At 32.8% G+C, this 19,654-nt stretch overlaps 1 protein-coding gene across 1 annotated transcript in view; it reads right to left on the bottom strand.

Annotated features, from left to right (window-relative positions):
• RRM2B (ribonucleotide reductase regulatory TP53 inducible subunit M2B) overlaps positions 1 to 19,654 on the bottom strand; it is a 31,015-nt gene that overhangs the window by 6,320 nt on the left and 5,041 nt on the right. The window contains exons 2-6 of the mRNA XM_039853563.1: positions 15,162 to 15,302; positions 9,474 to 9,590; positions 8,565 to 8,698; positions 8,053 to 8,147; positions 3,720 to 3,853 (exon numbers count right to left, since the gene is read on the bottom strand). Of these exons, the coding sequence (XP_039709497.1) occupies positions 3,720 to 3,853; positions 8,053 to 8,147; positions 8,565 to 8,698; positions 9,474 to 9,590; positions 15,162 to 15,302 (621 nt within the window). The remainder of the gene's footprint in view (positions 1 to 3,719; positions 3,854 to 8,052; positions 8,148 to 8,564; positions 8,699 to 9,473; positions 9,591 to 15,161; positions 15,303 to 19,654) is intronic.

Here is a 19,654-nt window from a genome sequence, read left to right as displayed (position 1 = left end):
CAAAAAAAAACAAAACCAAACCATGAAATGCCTTGAGAACAGAATGGTTATGCAAATACAAGAAATGGTATAGAATCTTAAATAGTTGAAGAACAGAGCAAAGAGAGTCAACTTACAATAATCAGATTCCAAACCACAGAACAGATGGTATGAAGCTAGAAACAACAGACGAAAATTTCAGAAAGTCAAAACAAAAAAAAAGAGAGAGCAAGAAAGAGGCCAGAGATATAGAAAGACGACAGAGTTCTAAACAAAATTAAAGGAGACTGGCACTAAGGCAGAGTCAATTAACATTTCTAAACTACAAGGAAAAAGCAATAATTTTGTCAGCCAGCAAGGGGAGAGGAGGAGGAAGACATGTACACTTTGAAGGATTACAAATCAGTTTGCTTAGGTTTTTCTAGATAAATCAACAAATACCTGAAGACAACTTAAAGATAAGACTCAAATCAAAGGCTCTACTCCAAGGATTATTTACTAAAGTTGTCATACACAGAAGAAACCATCAGAAAAAAATCTCTTTGAACAACTAATCCTAGAAGATTTGCTAGTGAAACATTTTTCCCAGACTCAAGAGGCTACTTCAAATTACCAAAGGCTAAATTTCAAATAAACTGCTGAGAGGTGCTGATTTGAAATGACAGCTAGCTACCTATTACAGAGATGAGTAAATCAAATGTAGGCACTTGTATGCTAAAATTAATTTTGAGGTTTAAAGCAATTCTAATCAAAATCCTAATGGGATTGTTTTTAGTTTAAAAAAAAATTAATGTGAGACTAGAACTTAATTATTCCAGCTGCTGAAAAGAAAGAATGTAACGTGATAAGGGTGCTAATTATCGCTACAATGGCAATCCTATCACAATATATAAATGTATCAAATTAACATGTTGTATATCTTAAATTTATAAATATCATGTCAAATATATTTCATTTTAAAAAACAATCTGGAAGAATGGGTAGAATCTTGTAAGAACACTTAATTAGAAAGTTATGAGATTTATCCTACTAATTACCAAAACATAAAACACTACAATAATTAAAATAGTTTGCTATGGCATGAAATTTGACAGACAGGTTAATGAAAAAGAAACAAAGCCCTGAAACAGATTTCAGAATACTTAAAATCTTAACATATAATAAAGAAGACATCACAAATCAATGGAAAGAATCAACAGAGAGTTGAAAAAACTTCCCAAGGGTATGTGAAATAAAATTTAGTTAAAATCTAACTATCCTATACTATACTGTGTTTATACTAAATTCTATACTTATACTAAACAAATTCCAATTATATTAGAGAGTTAAATGTTGAAAATCAAAGAAAAATATGTGTAATTAACTCATGTTTGAAAGCTGATTACATAAATTTCAGGTTATTACATGTTAAAAGAACAAACAAAATTAAAAATCAAAGGACAAACTGGGAAAATGTTTGCAAAAATTATAACAAAATCCATATTTCATATTACATTCATACAATAAATATTTTTTAAATATTTATTTAAAAAATAAATATTTTTTAATAAATATTTTTATTTTTTAAATAAATATTTTTTAAAATATTTATTGAAAGAGCCCAGCCACTGCGCACTGGGAATATATACCAACAGAAATAAAGTCAAAAGACAAGAACAGGTAAATACAGAAAAAATTTAAGTGACTAATATCGTTATGAAAAAAAATGTTTAATCTATATATAGCAATCGAACAAATGCAAATAACCCTATAATGAGATACCTTTATCCCTATCAAATTTGTCAAATATTTAACACATAAATCCAAATTCTGGTTAGGTATGGTAAGAAAAAACATGTTCATACATTGTTAGGTAGGGGTGAAAGTTGCTATAAAATTTCTAGGAAGAAATCTGTGAGCAAGTATAAATAACCTTTAAAATGTTCATACTCTACAATCTATTAATTCTATTTCTAGGGAATCTAGCTTAAGAAAATAATATGAATTTGGGACAAAGCTTAAATACAAAGATATTCATTTCACTTTACAGCAAAACAAACAAAAAATCTGAAAACAATCTAAATTTCTAATTATAGAACAGTCAAATAGTGATATTCATTCATTAAAATATTATATATCTAACAAACTGTTTCCAAAAAATGCTTAATGTCATGGGAAAAAAGCTCACAATATTCTGCTAAGTAAAAAAAATCTCAGCTTGTAAAAATACAAAAAAGCAGAATATTTCAAATTGTTAAAATATGATGTTTGTATATATCTACAAATTTAAATGTAGAAAGCTAGCTAGAAAAAAATATAATGTAAACCTATTTGATTTTATTAACTAGTGTCACCTCAATAATTTTAATAAAAAATTCACTTAAAAAAAATACAATGAAATATTAAAAGTGGTTATCTCAGCTGGGGAGCACGGTACAGGGAATGTAGTTAGTAGTAATGTAATGTAGGTGGAGAGCCAGAGGAGAGAAAGAGCAATTAGGAGGATCATTTTATAAACTATATAAATGTCTAACCAATGTATTGTATACTTAAACTAATAAAATAAAATTAAAATAAATAAAAGTGGTGATTTTTGTGTGTTGAGATTGAGTGATTTTATTCTCTTAATTCTCTATAATAAGTATGCGACATTTATAATGTAAATTATTAGAAATTTAAAGATATGAAACAACAAAAAGTAATTATACAAAGCATTTTTATGGCACTTAAAAAGTACTGTCACACATACTGTTTCATTGTATTTTAACGAAATCCTATTAAGGTTCATAGCTGAAGAAACAGAGGCCAAGAGAAGTTAAGTAACTTGACAAAGTCACTTATAAATAAGCTGAGGAGCCAGGATCAGTATAGCCAATAAATGTGAACTGAATTGCTGTGATGGGCCAAAGACTGAGAACAGAAAGATAAATGACAAGGTTTCTGCACTCAAGGAGCTTAGAGTCTAGCAGAGAAAACAAGAAGTGTAATACAAGTTACGGGCTATAAGATGAGGGATGAGTTCAGGTTTCAAAGAGATACACATTGGAAAGAGTGGCCAATTTTACCTGATTGAGACAGGAAAGCGTTGAGTTGCAACTTATAAGAAGGTAAACAAAAAATGAAAAAACTAGTAGGAAAGATGGAAAAGGTATCACAGGCAGAGGTAGACAAGATTTAGTTATTGTTTGGGTGTAGCTGAAAGAGAAAAGAAATAACCTAAAATAACTCCCAGATTTCAAACTTAAATGATTCGATGGAAGGTAGGGACACTCAATGAAATAGGGAAAACAGAAGAAAGAACAAATCTTGGGAGAAAGATGATAAGTTTTTCTGAAATATTAGGTTTGCGAAATCTGTGGAAACTTCCAGGAGAAAACGTCTAACATGTACTTGAATATACAAGTTTGGAGATCAGGAAAGAGTATCTGGGCTAAAGATAAAGTTTTGGTTGTTATGAGCCTCTTGATGGTAGCCGATTCCATAGGAATAAATAAAGATTAGCCAGGGTGTCATGTACAGTGAAAGAGAGAGGCCAAGGTGGGAACCCAGGAGTACAGTACTTAAGGGTGAGCAGAGACAACTGAGGAGGGAGGGAGGAAGAAAACACAAGTTTCTTAAAAGCCAAGGAAAAAAATGACTTCTTATTTTCTTTTAATTACCAAGATCCTTGGGTACCATAAGCATTTTCCAGGGAAAGAAAAAGAAATGCACACCAAATATGAATACAAATATAACTAAAAGAATAATACTTCATTCCTTACTTCATCTCTGCTGATGAGTTCATTGGAAAAAGTGAGTCCAGGCATAAGACCTCTTTTCTTTAACCAGAATATAGCAGCAAAGGATCCCGAGAAGAAAATTCCTTCCACAGCAGCGAAGGCCACCACTCTTTCCCCTGGGAGACATAAAATAGTTTCACTTAATGAAACATCATGTACTGCAGACATTTATATATTTATATGTTATATATTATGTGTATTACATATTTTTATATATATTTATAACAATACCACAACTATTTTACTAAGAAACAAAATCAACAAATTAGTGCCATGGCCAAGGGTCTTTAGAGGAGGAAATTTGCCACCTCTACCTACTAGGGCAGAAAGCTATGTCTAACTTCAAATCCTATGTCAGACGCTGGACTCCTACAGGTCTTGGTATCTAGGCAAAAGAGAGCCTTCCATACTCCAAAAAAGTGGTGATTTATCTGTGAGTGCACTGTGTGTGTGTGTGTGTGTTGGAGTGGAAAGTAGAAGAAAGATTTTATGACAAATGTCTCCCTCTCTGTGATTGGGGGAGGGGAAGTGGCTGAGGTTTGTTTTAGAAACCTAAGGTATCTTACAGATTAGTTGTAAACATTTCAAAAAACATTACCATGCATTTGCAATTTAAAAAAACAAAACAAAACATAAATCCAGCTGAAGATAATAAATATATCTATTGGATAAAATGTCCCATCACATAAGCAAAAATACTGTCTTCTGCTAAACCTGTAAGGCCCAATTTCAAAGGTTACTCACTGTTAGGTAAGGGCTTTACAGAAGCCCATCTCCTAAAATGTCTATAGTGGCATTATATCTGTAACAACATCTCTAGAAGATGATTACAGGTCTAACCCAAAAGAAGAGCACTGCACGCTCAGGAGAAATATTTATATATGCATCTGTCTAGGGAGAAAGTTTTGGTATATAAAACTGTGAGATAAAACTATGAGGCAGCTGAGAGCTTGAACCAACTACAGACATGTTTCAAAGACGACATAACAGCTTGTATCCCACTCCTTGTTGCAGGACCAAAAACACAATAGCAGGCTTAATAAGAGTCCTGAACTGAATCAATGGAAACTATATAAGCACTAGATGATAAAAGGCATTATAATCTGTTCAATAGAAATTGCTAAAATTTGATGCAGAAACTGAATAAATTATAACTTCTAGAACAAAGGTAATTATAATATTTAAATTTCAAAAAGAAAGATGGCTAAGTTTAAATATTCCTGGCTGTCTCTAAATAGTGCTCTGGTTTGTCCTTGTTCATTTCCCTGATTATCTTAAACCAAATCGGACAGATCTATCATATCAAACAGTTGTCTATTATTAGCTCAAAACATCAGAAAAACTTTTATAGTATTTTATTTTTATAGACACAAGCTAAAAAGTCACTTGGAAAAAAAATAAGAGAATATAAATTAAATAAGTACTTATTAGGTACATGCTGTGTGGGAATTATCAAAAGAAAGCTCTTTAGTATATGCTAAATATTAAAATATAATAATAACTATAATCACTATGCTCTGCTGACTCTTGAAAACAAAAATGGCTCCTTTGACTAGTTATATTTTTTAAGATGAAGATTTGTCATTAGCTTAACCTATAGATTACTATATTTTCATTTTACTATTAAAGATAATGGGTAGCTATAATTGATACATTTTTAATTGGCATAAAGGTGATGTCATGTGGACATTTATCTGTAAGAGAACTAGACTATAATACAAACATTGTGAATAAAAGGAAAATTATTTTAATTATTCTATGCATTGCATGAATGCTAAATGAGAATCATAACAGAAATAGTTATAGAAGGCTATTCTTTTGGGGAGGACTAAAGAATTATAAGGGGTAAATTTTACAAATTTTCAATAGCTGTGAACAAAAGAGATTTCCAAAACATTTATTCTAAAAGTTATAATGAGTGTAAGGCCTCATGATTTGTTTTAGAGATGGGAAAGTAGGATATATTTTTAAGATATTGCTGACCTCTATGATGCAATGCATTATCATTGTATAACTATACCTTTCTGATATTTGAAATGTAATTTCATTACATATATTAAGGTTAAGTCTATATATTTAAAAGTTAAAGTTCTCTAAAGATATTTTTTAAATTAAGCTGTATCTCTCAATTTTTAAAAATTAAACAGATAATTAAGAATTTTTAGCTCTACAGGAATTGAATCTCCTTATATCAACTTTCAAAAAAACTAATGATCTTTTAATGTCTTCTTAGGTTTTCTTTAGCTAAAAGTAAAGGATTAGAAGAATCTGGATGTGATGAAAGAACAGTTGCTACGCTGGGTCCTATTAGGTGCAGAAGTCATCAAAGTCACCAAAAGTGCTAGTAAAGCCCGAAGCCAGATGAAAGAGCTGCCTTCATCAACCTAAAGGTGCGGATGACACAGTTAGTTCACAAAACCACACTTCCCCAGCAGGTTAAAGGAAGTACAGGTGTTCAGTGAGCAACACCAGGTTTTCATGTCATTGTCTTTTAGTTGCTCTCCCAAAGAGGAGAGTCACCAATGTGTTCTTCACTGTTACCTCTTCCCACCACCCATTCCATTCCTCCTGCACCATTTTAGACCATGTTCTTCCCTCTGAGACCCTGAGTCAGAACCCTAATGGGGTTTGCCTTGAGAGTAAGCAATATGAAGATTTAACTGGAGCCCCAGATGTCACATGGTAACTGCTACCCTCCTCTATTTTCTAGGTTGCTTTCTTTGGTAGTGTCATTTGCTTTCTGTGAGTCTGCTCTTCATTTTCCACCAGTACCCATCCACACTAATATTTTCAGTGCATATTGAACACATTGATACTTCACTTCTTTTTGCTTTAAAGCCAATTTTTCTCAAAGTGTGCATCTCAAACCACTGTGAGAGAACCAGCTGAGTGTAAAATGCAGATTCCTCAGTGCCCCACACCCCGCCCGCTCCCTGGCCCAGGCCTCCTAAATCACTCAGGAAAGGACCAAGATTCTGTAGGGTTTTCCTACAAATTCTCGGATGATTTCACACACACTAAGAACCATTGCTTTTCTCATTCTCAGAATGAACTGAAGGCAATGCAAATATATCTGTTTCTTCTCTATTATATTATATGCTTGCCCACACCTCACACGACATCACTGGGTCTCAACATGTGGTCCAGGGGTCCCTGGAAATTCATAGACCAAGGAGGTCTGTGTGGTCAAACCTATTTTCATGATAATACTAAGGCACCATTTATTTACTTATTTTTTTACTACCATTCTCTTGTGAGTGTAGAGTGGTGTTTTCCAGAGGCTATATGGCATGTCCATAATAATGTGAAAAGCCTAACTACATATCTGAATGAGGGTGGATTTTCTTCATATACTTCAACCAAAACAACATTCTGCCACAAATTGAATGCAAAAGTAGATATAATTCAGCTGTCTTCTATTAAGTCAAATGTCAAAAAGACTTGCAAAAATATAAAACAATGCCTTTCTCCACTATTTTTTTTTGAAAATAGTGTTTTTTAAAAATATGTGTTAGAATAGAACGGGTTACCCCTGTTATTTTAAAATGCATTAATAAATATGTTTAAAGTTTCTGGGTTTTAGTTTCTACTATGGAAATATCAACAACCCACAAAAATAAAAGCACTTTGGAATCCTCAATAATTTTTAAGAGTAAAAAGGAGCCCCGAGGCCAAAACTTTTGAGACCTCCTTCCCCATATTATGAATAAAACCAGAAAATAAAAACCACCAATTATAAAATAGATAAGAATGAGACAGATACTTCAATCTATTCAAACGAAGCATGTGAATATTTGCATTAAATTTAATAAATATTTACTAAACAACTACTATGTATAAGATACAATGTTAATTACTTCCTTAAAAAAAGATACTGGACGTCAACTAATCCAGAAAGGTGAAAGATAATCCTGTTGTTGCAAACTGTTTCTTGCCCTAGTTGAGTGCACTAATCTTTAGTTTTTTAGAAACTACATATTTGTTCCCTTAAAAATGTAAAGATTTTTGTCTCGGTTTAAATCCCTAAAATAAGCATTCCTGAAAGCAGATATGAACTGTGAATTGCTGTAATACTCTTGTCAGATTCTATGTGACTGACTTATTTACCTGTAATTATATACTGACATCTTAACCTTTCAACTTAATAAACAGAATACATACAGTTTTAGATTATTTTAATCCTGGTTTCTAATTAATTATTAGAAATAATGATTCTACTTAAGGCGCATACTGAGATTTTGAGATAGTCACACCAGGTAAAATAGTGTTGTATCACCTGAGGCAAATTTGACATATACAAATTAAAGCAACATACCAAAAGTAGATTTTCTATCTGCTATCCATCGCAAGGCCCAATCTGCTTTTTTCTTAACGTATGGCATTGTTTCAATTGCATTAAATAAAAATTCCCTGTAAAATCAAAAGAATTAATGGCAAAGTTATTCAATTGTTTTTCTTAATCAGAATACATTTTATTAAGTTAATCAGAGATAATAATTATAACGCAATGGTATACACCAGATCTGTAACTTTTCTGTATTTTGCATGTTCATAAAATATAGAAAGTAAAACTTAAATTAGTGGTTTGGATATGGTCTGATACAAAATTTACTAAATTCAAATATTCAATTTCTAAACAGAATGTGCCCCACAGATTAACATTCTATGCAAGCTCCTTTTTAAATTCAATTTTAAGCAATAGAAAACATTATATTCCTAAACTTCTATATTTGAATAGTATTTCCCAAGCATTACTTCTGAAGTAAATTTTGCTCTTAAAATAAGCAATAGGATAAACCTTTGTAAATAAAATCCCAGTGGTGATACCTTTTCTTGGGATCTCTGATGTAAGTGTGTATTAGCAAACTGTACATCTCTGAGTGAACATTCTCGATGAGAATTTGAAAGCCATAGAAACAGCGAGCCTCTGGAACCTGTACCTCCTGACTAAATCGCTCCACCTACAAAAATAAGGCGAAAAAATATATCCAATTCTGTGTGCTCTCATTATAAACACTGCAAATCAGAATCTGGACATCAGAATTATCACTTAAAAAGTGACTGTCATGCCACAAACAGGTCAGAAAGATCTTATGGGTTATTTTAAGCATTACTGTTTATCAACCCTTCACAATAAATTATTTGCATAATGTATTCTTAAGTAATAAAATGAATTGACTTGGTAGGTGGAGATATTGCCTATAAAGCCAAATAAATTGTATAACATCCACCAAAAAAATTTATTTCACTGTAGAATTGACCTTAAGTCATTTTTTTTTTCTGACAGTAGATTTCTTGAAGCTCCTAGTTCTAGACGAAAGCTCACATCTTTTGATTCTCTTTAACAAGAAAGTATGCCTCCTGGCCAACCATAATACAAGTTTAAAAATGAGGAGCCAGAATCCAGCATTCTCTTACAGAGCTCCAGAAGGGTTATTAAGGTGCAGGATCTCTATTAGGATTCATATTCTAAGGGTAAAAATTAAACTCATGTTTATGGATTTTAAGTAGTTTTGATTGGTACAATATGCTTGATTTAATGATCTTTTGCTAGTCAAATAACAGAAATGTATCCTTTCCTCGGACACGTCATCAGAAAAAACATAGTCAAGAGAAAAGTTTCATCTAGTTCATTTCCTAGACATCATTTTTTAGGCTCAGTCTAATTATCTTATTGCTATTACCATCAGTTAACTGCTGAATGGGGACAAAAGTAAAATAAAACAAAAATCTTACCAAATTTTCATTCACAATTCCATCACTGGCTGCAAAAAAGGCTAAGATGTGAGAGATAAAATACTTCTCATCTGATTTAAGCTTGTTCCAGTGAGGGAGATCCTTTGATAAGTCAACCTGAAATGAAAAGATTTTCAAAACTTTTAACTTGAAGTTAAATTCTTCTCAAAATGTCTGGAAAACTGACTTTCATATCAAAGTTAAAGAGGTGACATCTCCTTAGCAGTAAAATGTGAAAAAGGAAAAAATGTTGACTTACTACTATAGACTGAATGTTTGTGTCCTCCCAAAATTCATATGTTGAAAGCTAATTCCCAATGTGACCGTGTTTGGAGGTGGAGCCTTTGGGAAGTGATTAGGTCATGAGAGTGGAGTCCTTGTTAATGTGATTAGTGCCCTTATGAAAAAGACCTGAGAGCTCTGCTAGCTTTCTGCCATGTGAGGACACAAAAAGAAGACAGCTGTCTATAAACCAGGAAGAGGGCCCTCACCAGGCAGCATATCTGCCATGTGCCTTGATCTTAGAATTCTCGGCCTCCAGAACTATAAGAAAAAATTTCTGTTGGTGGTAAGCCATCTAGTCTAGGTATCATTATAGCAGCCTGAACTAAGATGATTGCAGAGAACATAATAATAAAAAAAATTTTTAAAACATTATAAAGGAATCTATCTTCTGGCTAATTGAGAAGCTGGCAGAATGTAGTTTCAAAATATTAAAATTAACATAATCTAGTTTCACCACAAGAAAGAAATGGTAATTATATGTCAGGATACAGGTATTAGCTAACACTATGGTGGCAATCATTTTTTGTGAAATATGTACATATATATATATATACACACACACACGTATGTATATATTTGTATATGTATCAAATCACTGTTGTACACCTTAAACTTACACAATGTTCTATGTCAATTATATCAATAAAGCAGGGGGAAAAACATAATCTAGTGGCACTGGAACAAATGAAGGAAGGGGCAAAAGGCTGGAGAGAGACTAGAAACTGGTCAAGAAAGAGCTGAGATGAATAAACTAATGACTTTCAGTGGCCACTGCCTTACCATTTTATATAACACATAACAAATTATATAATAACACTATAGAGTTAAGACAGATAATTAGGCACATGTTAAGCAGTTATAGCTGCTATTTTACTGCAGGCTAATCTACCCAGAAGTAATTACCCAGAAGTAATGTCACGTAGGTAACAACCTAGTTTTTAAAGCAATTTATAGGTATTACTTCCTCTGAGAATATAAATATTTTTGAAAATGTTTATTAGAACTAGTCCTTGGAATTAATAGAGAGATATATTCTAGATTTGGAAAAATCTACAATTCAAAAAAATGTGTACTTTGTAGATACCATTTCATCTCAGGAAGATCTCCTAAGTATATTTCATAGAAACCTCATAAAAGTTTGAAACACGTCATTGTCCTTTGTCCTTTCGGTTATTCTACAAAGTCCTAATCTCTTCGACCATTCCATAAAGGACTGTTTCATCTTTTTAATCATTTGTGTTCTTTTCTAAAATTCTTTTTCCCATTACTTTAGTCTTTACATGTTTACTGAGCACCTACTACATGTCACAGTATGCTAAATGTTGGGGATACAATGGGCCAGGAAGGGGGACATATTTGTACACATTTTTTAAAATAGGCAGGTGACATATCAGGTCCTATTTTATTTTGAGCTCAACTCAGGTTTAGCTAAAGGACATCATTTTGGTTTTTATGTATTATACTCCTGATAATAAATTTTAACTTTATAATATTCTCAATCTTAAATATTAAACTTATCTCCTCAAACACTCAGCTTCAAAAAGGGCTTATAAATTTTATTTATACTACATTGGTCATTTTCCATTCCCAAAATGTAAACCTTTCTGTTCAGCTTTATCTTATTTGAGTAAATTCTCAAATTCACCATCTAAATATTGATTCCAAACTACCGGTTATTGGAATTTCTAGGGTAGCTTTTTAAAAAAAAAAAACCAAACCTTGTCTTCTGAATCAAGGTCTCTGATGATCAGTGATCTTTAGAAATAAAGCTAAACCACTGATAAAACAATGATGGCTAAATTTGATTAAATTATAACTTACGTAATTTTTTTAAACGAAAAATATGTGGAACTAAATGTGTTTGACTTCCTTTCAAAATATTTATTTGAATCTTCCTATAAGCTGCCTACAAAATATACATCAACCTACATATTTTAACTTTCAAAAATGAGTTTCTTAGTCATTATATATATTACATTTGCTAAAAGATGCATATAATTTTCAAATGAATTTCAAGAAACCCAAGTACCTTTTTAACATGATGAATGAAAATGCCACCTGTATATTCCATTTGTTCTTTTAACTATATCTAAAACTTTTTTTTTCTAAAAACCACAGACATTTAGGGACAGTCAGGTGTGCCAAGCATTGTGACCCAATTCGAAAATGCTGGGGTTTTGCTTTGTTTTGTTTTGTTCTATATGTTAAATATAATAAAGATGTTAATGATATATAACAATACAATAAAACAAAGTTGGGTAAGTGGGTAAAATTAGTAATAGAAGCTTTAAAAATTGGTGCTTTAAATTTCTAATGCAAATGTCCCCTATTCTTTGTAAAATAATAGCTCATGGATAGGAAGTGTTAACATGTTAACATTTTTGTTAAAAATGTTTATACTACTCAAAGCCAGCTTGGATTTAATGCAATCCCTATCAAAATACTAATGGCATTTTTCACAGAACTAGGAAGAATAATCCTAAAATTTATATGGACCCTCAAAAGACCCCAAACAGCCAAAGCAATCTTGAGAAAGAAGAATAAAGTTGGAGGGATCATAGTACCTGATATCAAACTATACTACAAGCCTAATGTAATCAAAACAGCATGGTACTGGCACAAAAACAGACACATAGATTAATGGAACAGAATAGAGAGCCCAGAAATAAACCCACACCTAGATGGTCAATTAATATATGACAAAGGAGGCAAGAATATACAATGGAGTAAACAAAGTCTATTCAGCAAATGGTGTTAGGAAAACTGGACAGATATATGGAAAAAAAAGAAAAGAAAAGAAGCCAGACCACTTTCTTATACCATATGAAAGAATAAACTCAAAATAGATTAAAGACTTAAATGTTAAGACCCGAAACCATAAAACTCCTAGAAGCAGCAGCAAACTCTTGACACTGTTCTTAGTAACATTTTTTTCTGATATATCTTCCCAGTCAAGGGAAACAAAAGAAAAAATAAACAAATGGGACTACATCGAACTAAAGTTTTTGCATGGCAAAGAAAACCACCAACAAAATGAAAAGACAACCTACAGATTGGGAGAAGATATTTGCCAGTGATTCATCCAATAAGGGGTTAATATCCAAAATTTATAAAGAACTCATACAACTCAACACCAACAAACAAACAAACAAACAAACCAATTAATAAACGAGCAGGGGACCTGAATAGACACTTCCCGAAGAGGACATGAAGATGATCAACAGACATATGAAAAGATGTTTACCATCACTAATCATCAGAGAAATGTAAATTAAATCCACAATGAACTATCACTTCACACCTGTCAAAATGACTATCATCAATAAATTGACAACCAGTGTTTGCGAGGATGTGCATGCATTGTTAGCAAGATTGCAAATTGGTGCAGCCACTACGGAAAACAGTATGGAGGATCCTCAAAAAATTAAAAATACATTATGACCCGGCAACTCCACTTTATCCAAAGAAATCCAAAACACTAATTCAAAAGGATATATGCATCCCTATGTTCATTGTTGTATTTACAATATTTACAAAATTCACAGTAGCCAAGATATGAAAGCAACCTAAGTGCCCATCAATAGATGATTGGATAAAGAAGATATGGTACATACATACAATAGAATATTACATTGCCATAAAAAAAGAATGAAATCTTACCATTTGCAATAACATGAATGGAACTAAAGGGTATTATGCTAAGTAAAATGTCAGACAGGGAAAGACAAATACCATATGATTTCAAAATAAACATACAAACAAAACAGAAACAGACTCATACATAGAACAAACTGATGGTTACCAGATGGGAGGGGAGTTAGGAGACCAGGTGTAAAAAGGTGAAGGAATTAAGTACAAATTTGTAGTTACAAAATAGTCACAGGGATGTCAAGTACACCATAGGGAATATAGTTAATAACATTGTAATAAGTGTGAATAGTGCCAGGTGGGTACCAGACTTATAAGAGGGATCACTCTGTAAATCATATGTCTAACCACTATGCTGTATACCTGGAACTAATATAAAATAATATTTAATGTCAACTGTAATTGAAAAATAAAAAATAATAATAATAAAAATAATAATAAAAAGAATAATAATAATAAAAATAATAATTTTTAAAAAGTACAGCTTCCACGGGTTTACATTGAGTTGTAGTCATTTCTGTGCCTAATTTAGATACATTCCACATTTTTTACTCATTTTCACCACCTCCTAGTCATTTTAGTTTCTCAACAGCCAAAGTAGAGTTAAAGCTAAAAGTACATAAATATATACAGAAGTAGATATATAATTATTTTCCTTACAAATTTACTTGTCTTTTAAGAACTGTTAGCATATTTTCTGTTCAAATTAACCTGTTAGTCTGTGATTTTTAGAGTATTCAAAATTGCAGGAGCCTACATTTTATAATTGAGCTTCTACATTGATACAAACATTTTCAAGTTTTCTTTTTTTTAACTTTAAAATGTTGTTGTTTGTGGTGTTCATATTTTATTTAATGTGCTGTTCATATATCCTTCCTAAAATGTAAGGCATATTAGAGCAAGACATTTGCAGGTTTTCTATTCTATCTTTAGTACCTGAAATAGTGCCTAGCCACCAAAATGCTCTTGAAAGCTAGAACTGGAAAAGGTAATAAGCGCAATTACTCTATCCAAAATTTAAAAAAGAAATTTTTTTAAAGATGAAGACAATGGATATTTGTATGTTCTGTTAAGACTACAGAGCAACCAAATGCTGACCAATTGTCCTTACCAAACCAGCAAATGTCTTCTAATTTGTTCAACTCATTTCCTAGGTGGAAAATGCCACACTAAAAGAAAGCTTTCTACAGCTGTCCTGTCTGCTGGGGCAGCTATGCCAGGTTTGATGTGGCTGAGGGCAGGGCCAAAGCAGGAGGAGCACTGTGAAATCCAACTGGCAGCTCAGAAGTGAGCGCAATGCCTGGACAGTCAAACTCTTCGAGTGACAGCTCTTTCTGTATAATCAGATAAGTTTCACAATTGCAAGCAGGGCCCTAAGGCTTTCACTTTCATTTTTTTTTTTTTTTTTGCTATAGCTGCAATTCTACTGCTGACCAAAAGTAAAGACTAGTTTCATTTGGCCATAGCAAGCCAAAAGTCTGTTTAAAAATAGAAAATGTCCTAAAATATATTGGAAGTAAAAATCTGGCAGACTGAGATGTCATTTTTGCAGCAGGAAACATGTTTATAGACAGTAATCTAAACTCCAAACACTGGCAAACACTGTATTTAATCCCAGTAATTTCAAATATCTTGTAGAACTGATCTTATCCAATGTATCTTACAATATATGTTAAAATGTTTCAATATCCTGTAACAGAAGATGTGAACACTGCACTATGGAACATGATTACTGATAAAAGTGATGCCACTTACCTCTTCTGCCGTCCAGAAGGATGCCTGTGCCTGTTTATACATTTTCCAAATATCGGGGTACTGGATTGGAAAGATGACAAATCGGCGAGAACTCTTTCTTAGGAGTGGCTCTTCATTTTCGTTGGTATCTGAAGATAATCTCTTTGAAAAATAAAGTACAAACACCCATTTGTGGAGACTTTTCCTTTTTATTCATATCTAAATATACATCCAGGGGAGTTAGAGAAATGACATAGGTTTGAGAGCCCATCTGCTTGCACTGAATCCTTACTGCTATCTGGTAGCTGGTTAATAGTGTTTGGTTAGTTATGTGATCACAGCAAGTTGTTTAACTTCTCTGAGCCTCAGTTTCCTCATTAGGAAAATAATACTTACCTCATAGGTAATTATCAAATTAATTTTGATGATTAAAAGTGTTTTAAGCAGAGCCTTGTGAATAATAAGCATTGAACAAAATTGTCATTAATGCTACTTTGAGGATAAGTACAAAACTAGGCCCATAAATGTCACCATGGGCAAATTTCTAAGTTTGTGAACAAAAAGTCTCTTCAGTTCCTCTCTCAGAGATAGAATGCTGGCACAAATAAGCTACTGTTAAAAGCTATTTTTTTATTTTAATGTTTTCTAATCTCAATTGAATTATAATACTTATCTAAAAACTCCTTACCAACAATCTATCAGATTTATTCGTCTGAAGCTTACCACATAGCACTTTGTTTATTGCTATTAAATGTTAACATTACTGCATGTAGTCTCACTGTGGCCTGTCTCAAAGCTTTGTGAAATAAAGTGAGAAACACAGACCTGCTTACATAGTACTTGGAAATATGATGGCACTCTAATGGGGGACGGCACCATGTGTTTTTTTAATAGTCAGGAAGAGTATCAGAAGAGTTATGTGTGTGTGTGTGAGAATGAGCATATATAAAGTATATACAAATAGGTTAAAATATATAAAGCAAGATGATTGGGATACATTTCAATTCTGGACTCCTAACCCAAACTGTCTTTCTCTCTCCTGAGCCAGGCCCTGCCAGGCCCATCCCTTATATTCCTGCATCCTTACCATTGCCTCCACCAATCCTCATACCTCTGAATCAGGTGTGCTAACGCGGATGAGGCTAAGGCAAGATGAAAGGCCCTCGATCAAAGCACAGGACTACACAAATACAGGTGGGGTTTGTACACTTCACACACATTGTCATTGTAGCAAAGACTGTCTTTATTTTGTAACTACTTATTTTAAAGGTGTGAGCCTCCCCAATAGAGCTCTTGGACCCTGGAGTATAGAAACCAGTTTTTATTTATTGCAATGTTCCCAGAGTACTCTGTCAAACATAGCATCAATAAGCATTAACTAAGTGAATGCGCAGCTAATTTCTCTTTATCCTGTGCTCAGATTACTGGATACATTTGGGATTTTTAAATTAAACATAAGACTATAATACATCACTGAAATAACCTAATGACCACTCAAATTAAGCCTTCTCTGAATGCCTCCACTTTTCCCTCCACCCTCATTACCCCAAAAGCCTGGATTAGGTCCCTAACATAGTACATCACTCACTGCAACTTAATTCCCTGATATTTGTCTGTAGTCTCTAGACTACCTTCTTGAGAGTAAAATCGACTTTACTCTTATGGAATCCCTACGACCTAGCATAGTACCTGGCACTTAGTCACTACTCATTCCAAAAATATTAAAGCGAGTTTTTAAAATGAAAGTTGTTATTGTTTTCTTGTGTTGTCATTGAGGGCTTGCAGTCTTAAAAGAACCATAAGACACTGAGACACTGAAGTTAGGCGCTAGAACAGGAGGCATACATGGGAGCAGGTCCTCTGGGTCTGGCACTGAACAGGCTTTTAAGCGATCACCACAAAGATGCTTTATATACATTATTCCACATAATCAGTAGAACAACTCCAAAAAATAACAACACTATTTCCATTTTACAGATGGGGAAAGTAGGTCTTGAAGGATGTAAATAACATACCCAAGATTCCACAGTAAGTGGTAGAAATAAGATTAGAACTGAAATACGTCTGCACTCAAAGCCCTGCCTTAAGTATGTCTCTGTATGTATGGATAGCAGCTATAGTAGGGCTAGCCTATATCTAAAATCCAGAATTCAAAACAGTGAAATGAACTAAGGCTAAAGAGAGTATATATTACTATCTCCTGCTAAGTCAAGTTAATTTAACAAATGGTAGTGATGTAACCAGTGACTAAGGGAGGAGCCACCAAATTTGATTCTAGGGAAAAGTAGGAAAAATAATTTCTTTGTAAATAAAGTTGAAAGAACCAACATATGACTTGAAAGCTGGTGAAAAACAGCCAAACTGATAAGGTTTAAAGCAGTGATTTTTAACTGGCACAAGTTTCAAAATCTACAGGGTAATACTTTCTCAAATGTATTAGTCTTCTCTTTTACCAGGTTAAAATCACTATCTGTAATGATATCATGAAGTATGTTGTTGATGAGCATATGTTTCACAGGTAGAATGATGAGACAATAAAAAAGATTGAAAATCAGCATTTTGAAATTGCCATCTCTACAGCAGAACTTGAGGAGAACCAAATGGCTATATTTTATTCCAAACTGTTTGTTACAGTACAAAATTATGTCTGTTTACAATAAGTGTACAGTATGTTCATGTTTTCAGGTAATTTAATCTAAGCATCATCATCTGTAAATTAAAGATACTATTTGTCACACTTATTTCAAGGAATGTTAGAAAGATCAGAGGAGCTAATATAAATATAAATACTTTGCACACTCAAGTGCTGTGCACTTTTTAAATTATTATGCTATTATTGACTGCTGAAATGTTTCTGGTTGGCCTTTTAAAGATTTTCCTTATATTCAAAGAACTAATAAAAAAACTATTATAGTGGTTAATTATTTGACCAATCAATACCTTCTATGACTGCTCTCAGAGAATTTTTATTCATGAAATAATTAGGTAACCCCTGGAAAGGCTTAAAAAGTGAAATATTTCAATTTAAAGCCCAACTGAAAAGGTGAGTTTTACAGTCAATCGATATCATATTGTTCTTCAGTTCTTCTAGATTGTGCATCATCATATGTAGCATTTTGATACAATTCTGCATTTTTCTTTTTTTTTTAACTATACTTTGTCACCAGCGTACAGGTACATATTCAGAGCTTGAATTTTCTATCTTCGCTATATTTGCCATGTGGGGCATACTGAAATTTGGGCAGGACATCATAAGCAGTAACCCTTGGCACTAAGAACCCTGGCCCTGAATGGAGTTTTTATATGCTGACAAATAATAGATCAACATCAGATCTGTGAAAACTGCTCAAGACTTATGCCTTTAAGTTAGAATGATAATCACATTTGTACATATATTCTTCCTGTTCCATCCTGACAATATAGAAGCTGGATTAGTAGGATAGTATGAAAGACTTTGTAATGTGAAGAGAAGAGGCTTCACCAACATAAACCTTTGAATTGAACTGATATGACATATTGCTTACTTTCATGATGCTTAGAAAAATCCACACATATTTTAACACAATGTCAGAAGGGTTTTCAATCTCAAAGCACTAGACTCTCCAGGGTATCCTCTGTGGACCTGGGCTAGGGACCCATATTTTAGGAGAGAAAACAATGTAAAAAAAGGCATAATAGCATGTGACATTTTTAAAGAACTGGAGAAACTTTCTAAGTCTGGAGTTCATGGTACGTGGGGGACAATGGAAAGAGATGAACTCAGAAAGAAGGCAGAGAACACTTCTCAATGATTTTTCCAAATGTGTCTGAAGAACTCTGTGGTCCCTCTAATGTCACAAATATTAGGTTAAAACTTCAGTTTTTAATGTTTTTAACCTTTTAAAATAGTAATAAAAATAACAAATGTTTTATACTATACAGAGAGGAAACCACCAATGCATGAACTTGTGTGTTTCCAGGTTGTTTTCTTTTTTTAGATGGCCTCAGATGAAAGTTTCTCTAGCGATCTCTGCTTAACTTACGAATACCATGAGACTTAAAGACAGGCAGTTAAAAAAACTGTAATCATTTGTACCTATTTTTCAAAAGTAAACCAAGATTAAAAAAAAAAAACAAAAAGGAAAAGACAATAATACTAATAGTAACAATAATACTGTAGAAGCACTCTTAATTGAAGTGATCCAAACTGGTAGTTGAAAACTGACTAAAGTAAGAAATCATAAGAAAATTATAAACTAATAGATTTAACTTAAAACATATAATTTACATTTATTTACTAATCTTCTGCCTTAAAGCCAAAGCATTTTGTTATTGTTAATTTTGCTCATTTACTGGAGTCCCAAATCTCTGTAATATAAACACACTATAATGCATCACCTACGCTTTCTAGTTTTAACAGACTTAACACAGAACAATCTGAATGTAGAATCCTTATCTCTTTTATGATTGTCTCCAATCTTTTTCTTTGCTTACACCTAATTCTACAAAATTTGTTTTTAAAGACTCATCTTAAT

This window comes from Pteropus medius, unplaced genomic scaffold (genome assembly GCF_902729225.1).
Source record: "Pteropus medius unplaced genomic scaffold, Ma_sr-lr_union100, whole genome shotgun sequence".
Classification (NCBI taxonomy): Eukaryota; Metazoa; Chordata; class Mammalia; order Chiroptera; family Pteropodidae; genus Pteropus; species Pteropus medius.
Note: the sequence above shows the minus strand (reverse complement) of the source record. Positions and strands in the feature narration are given on the sequence as shown.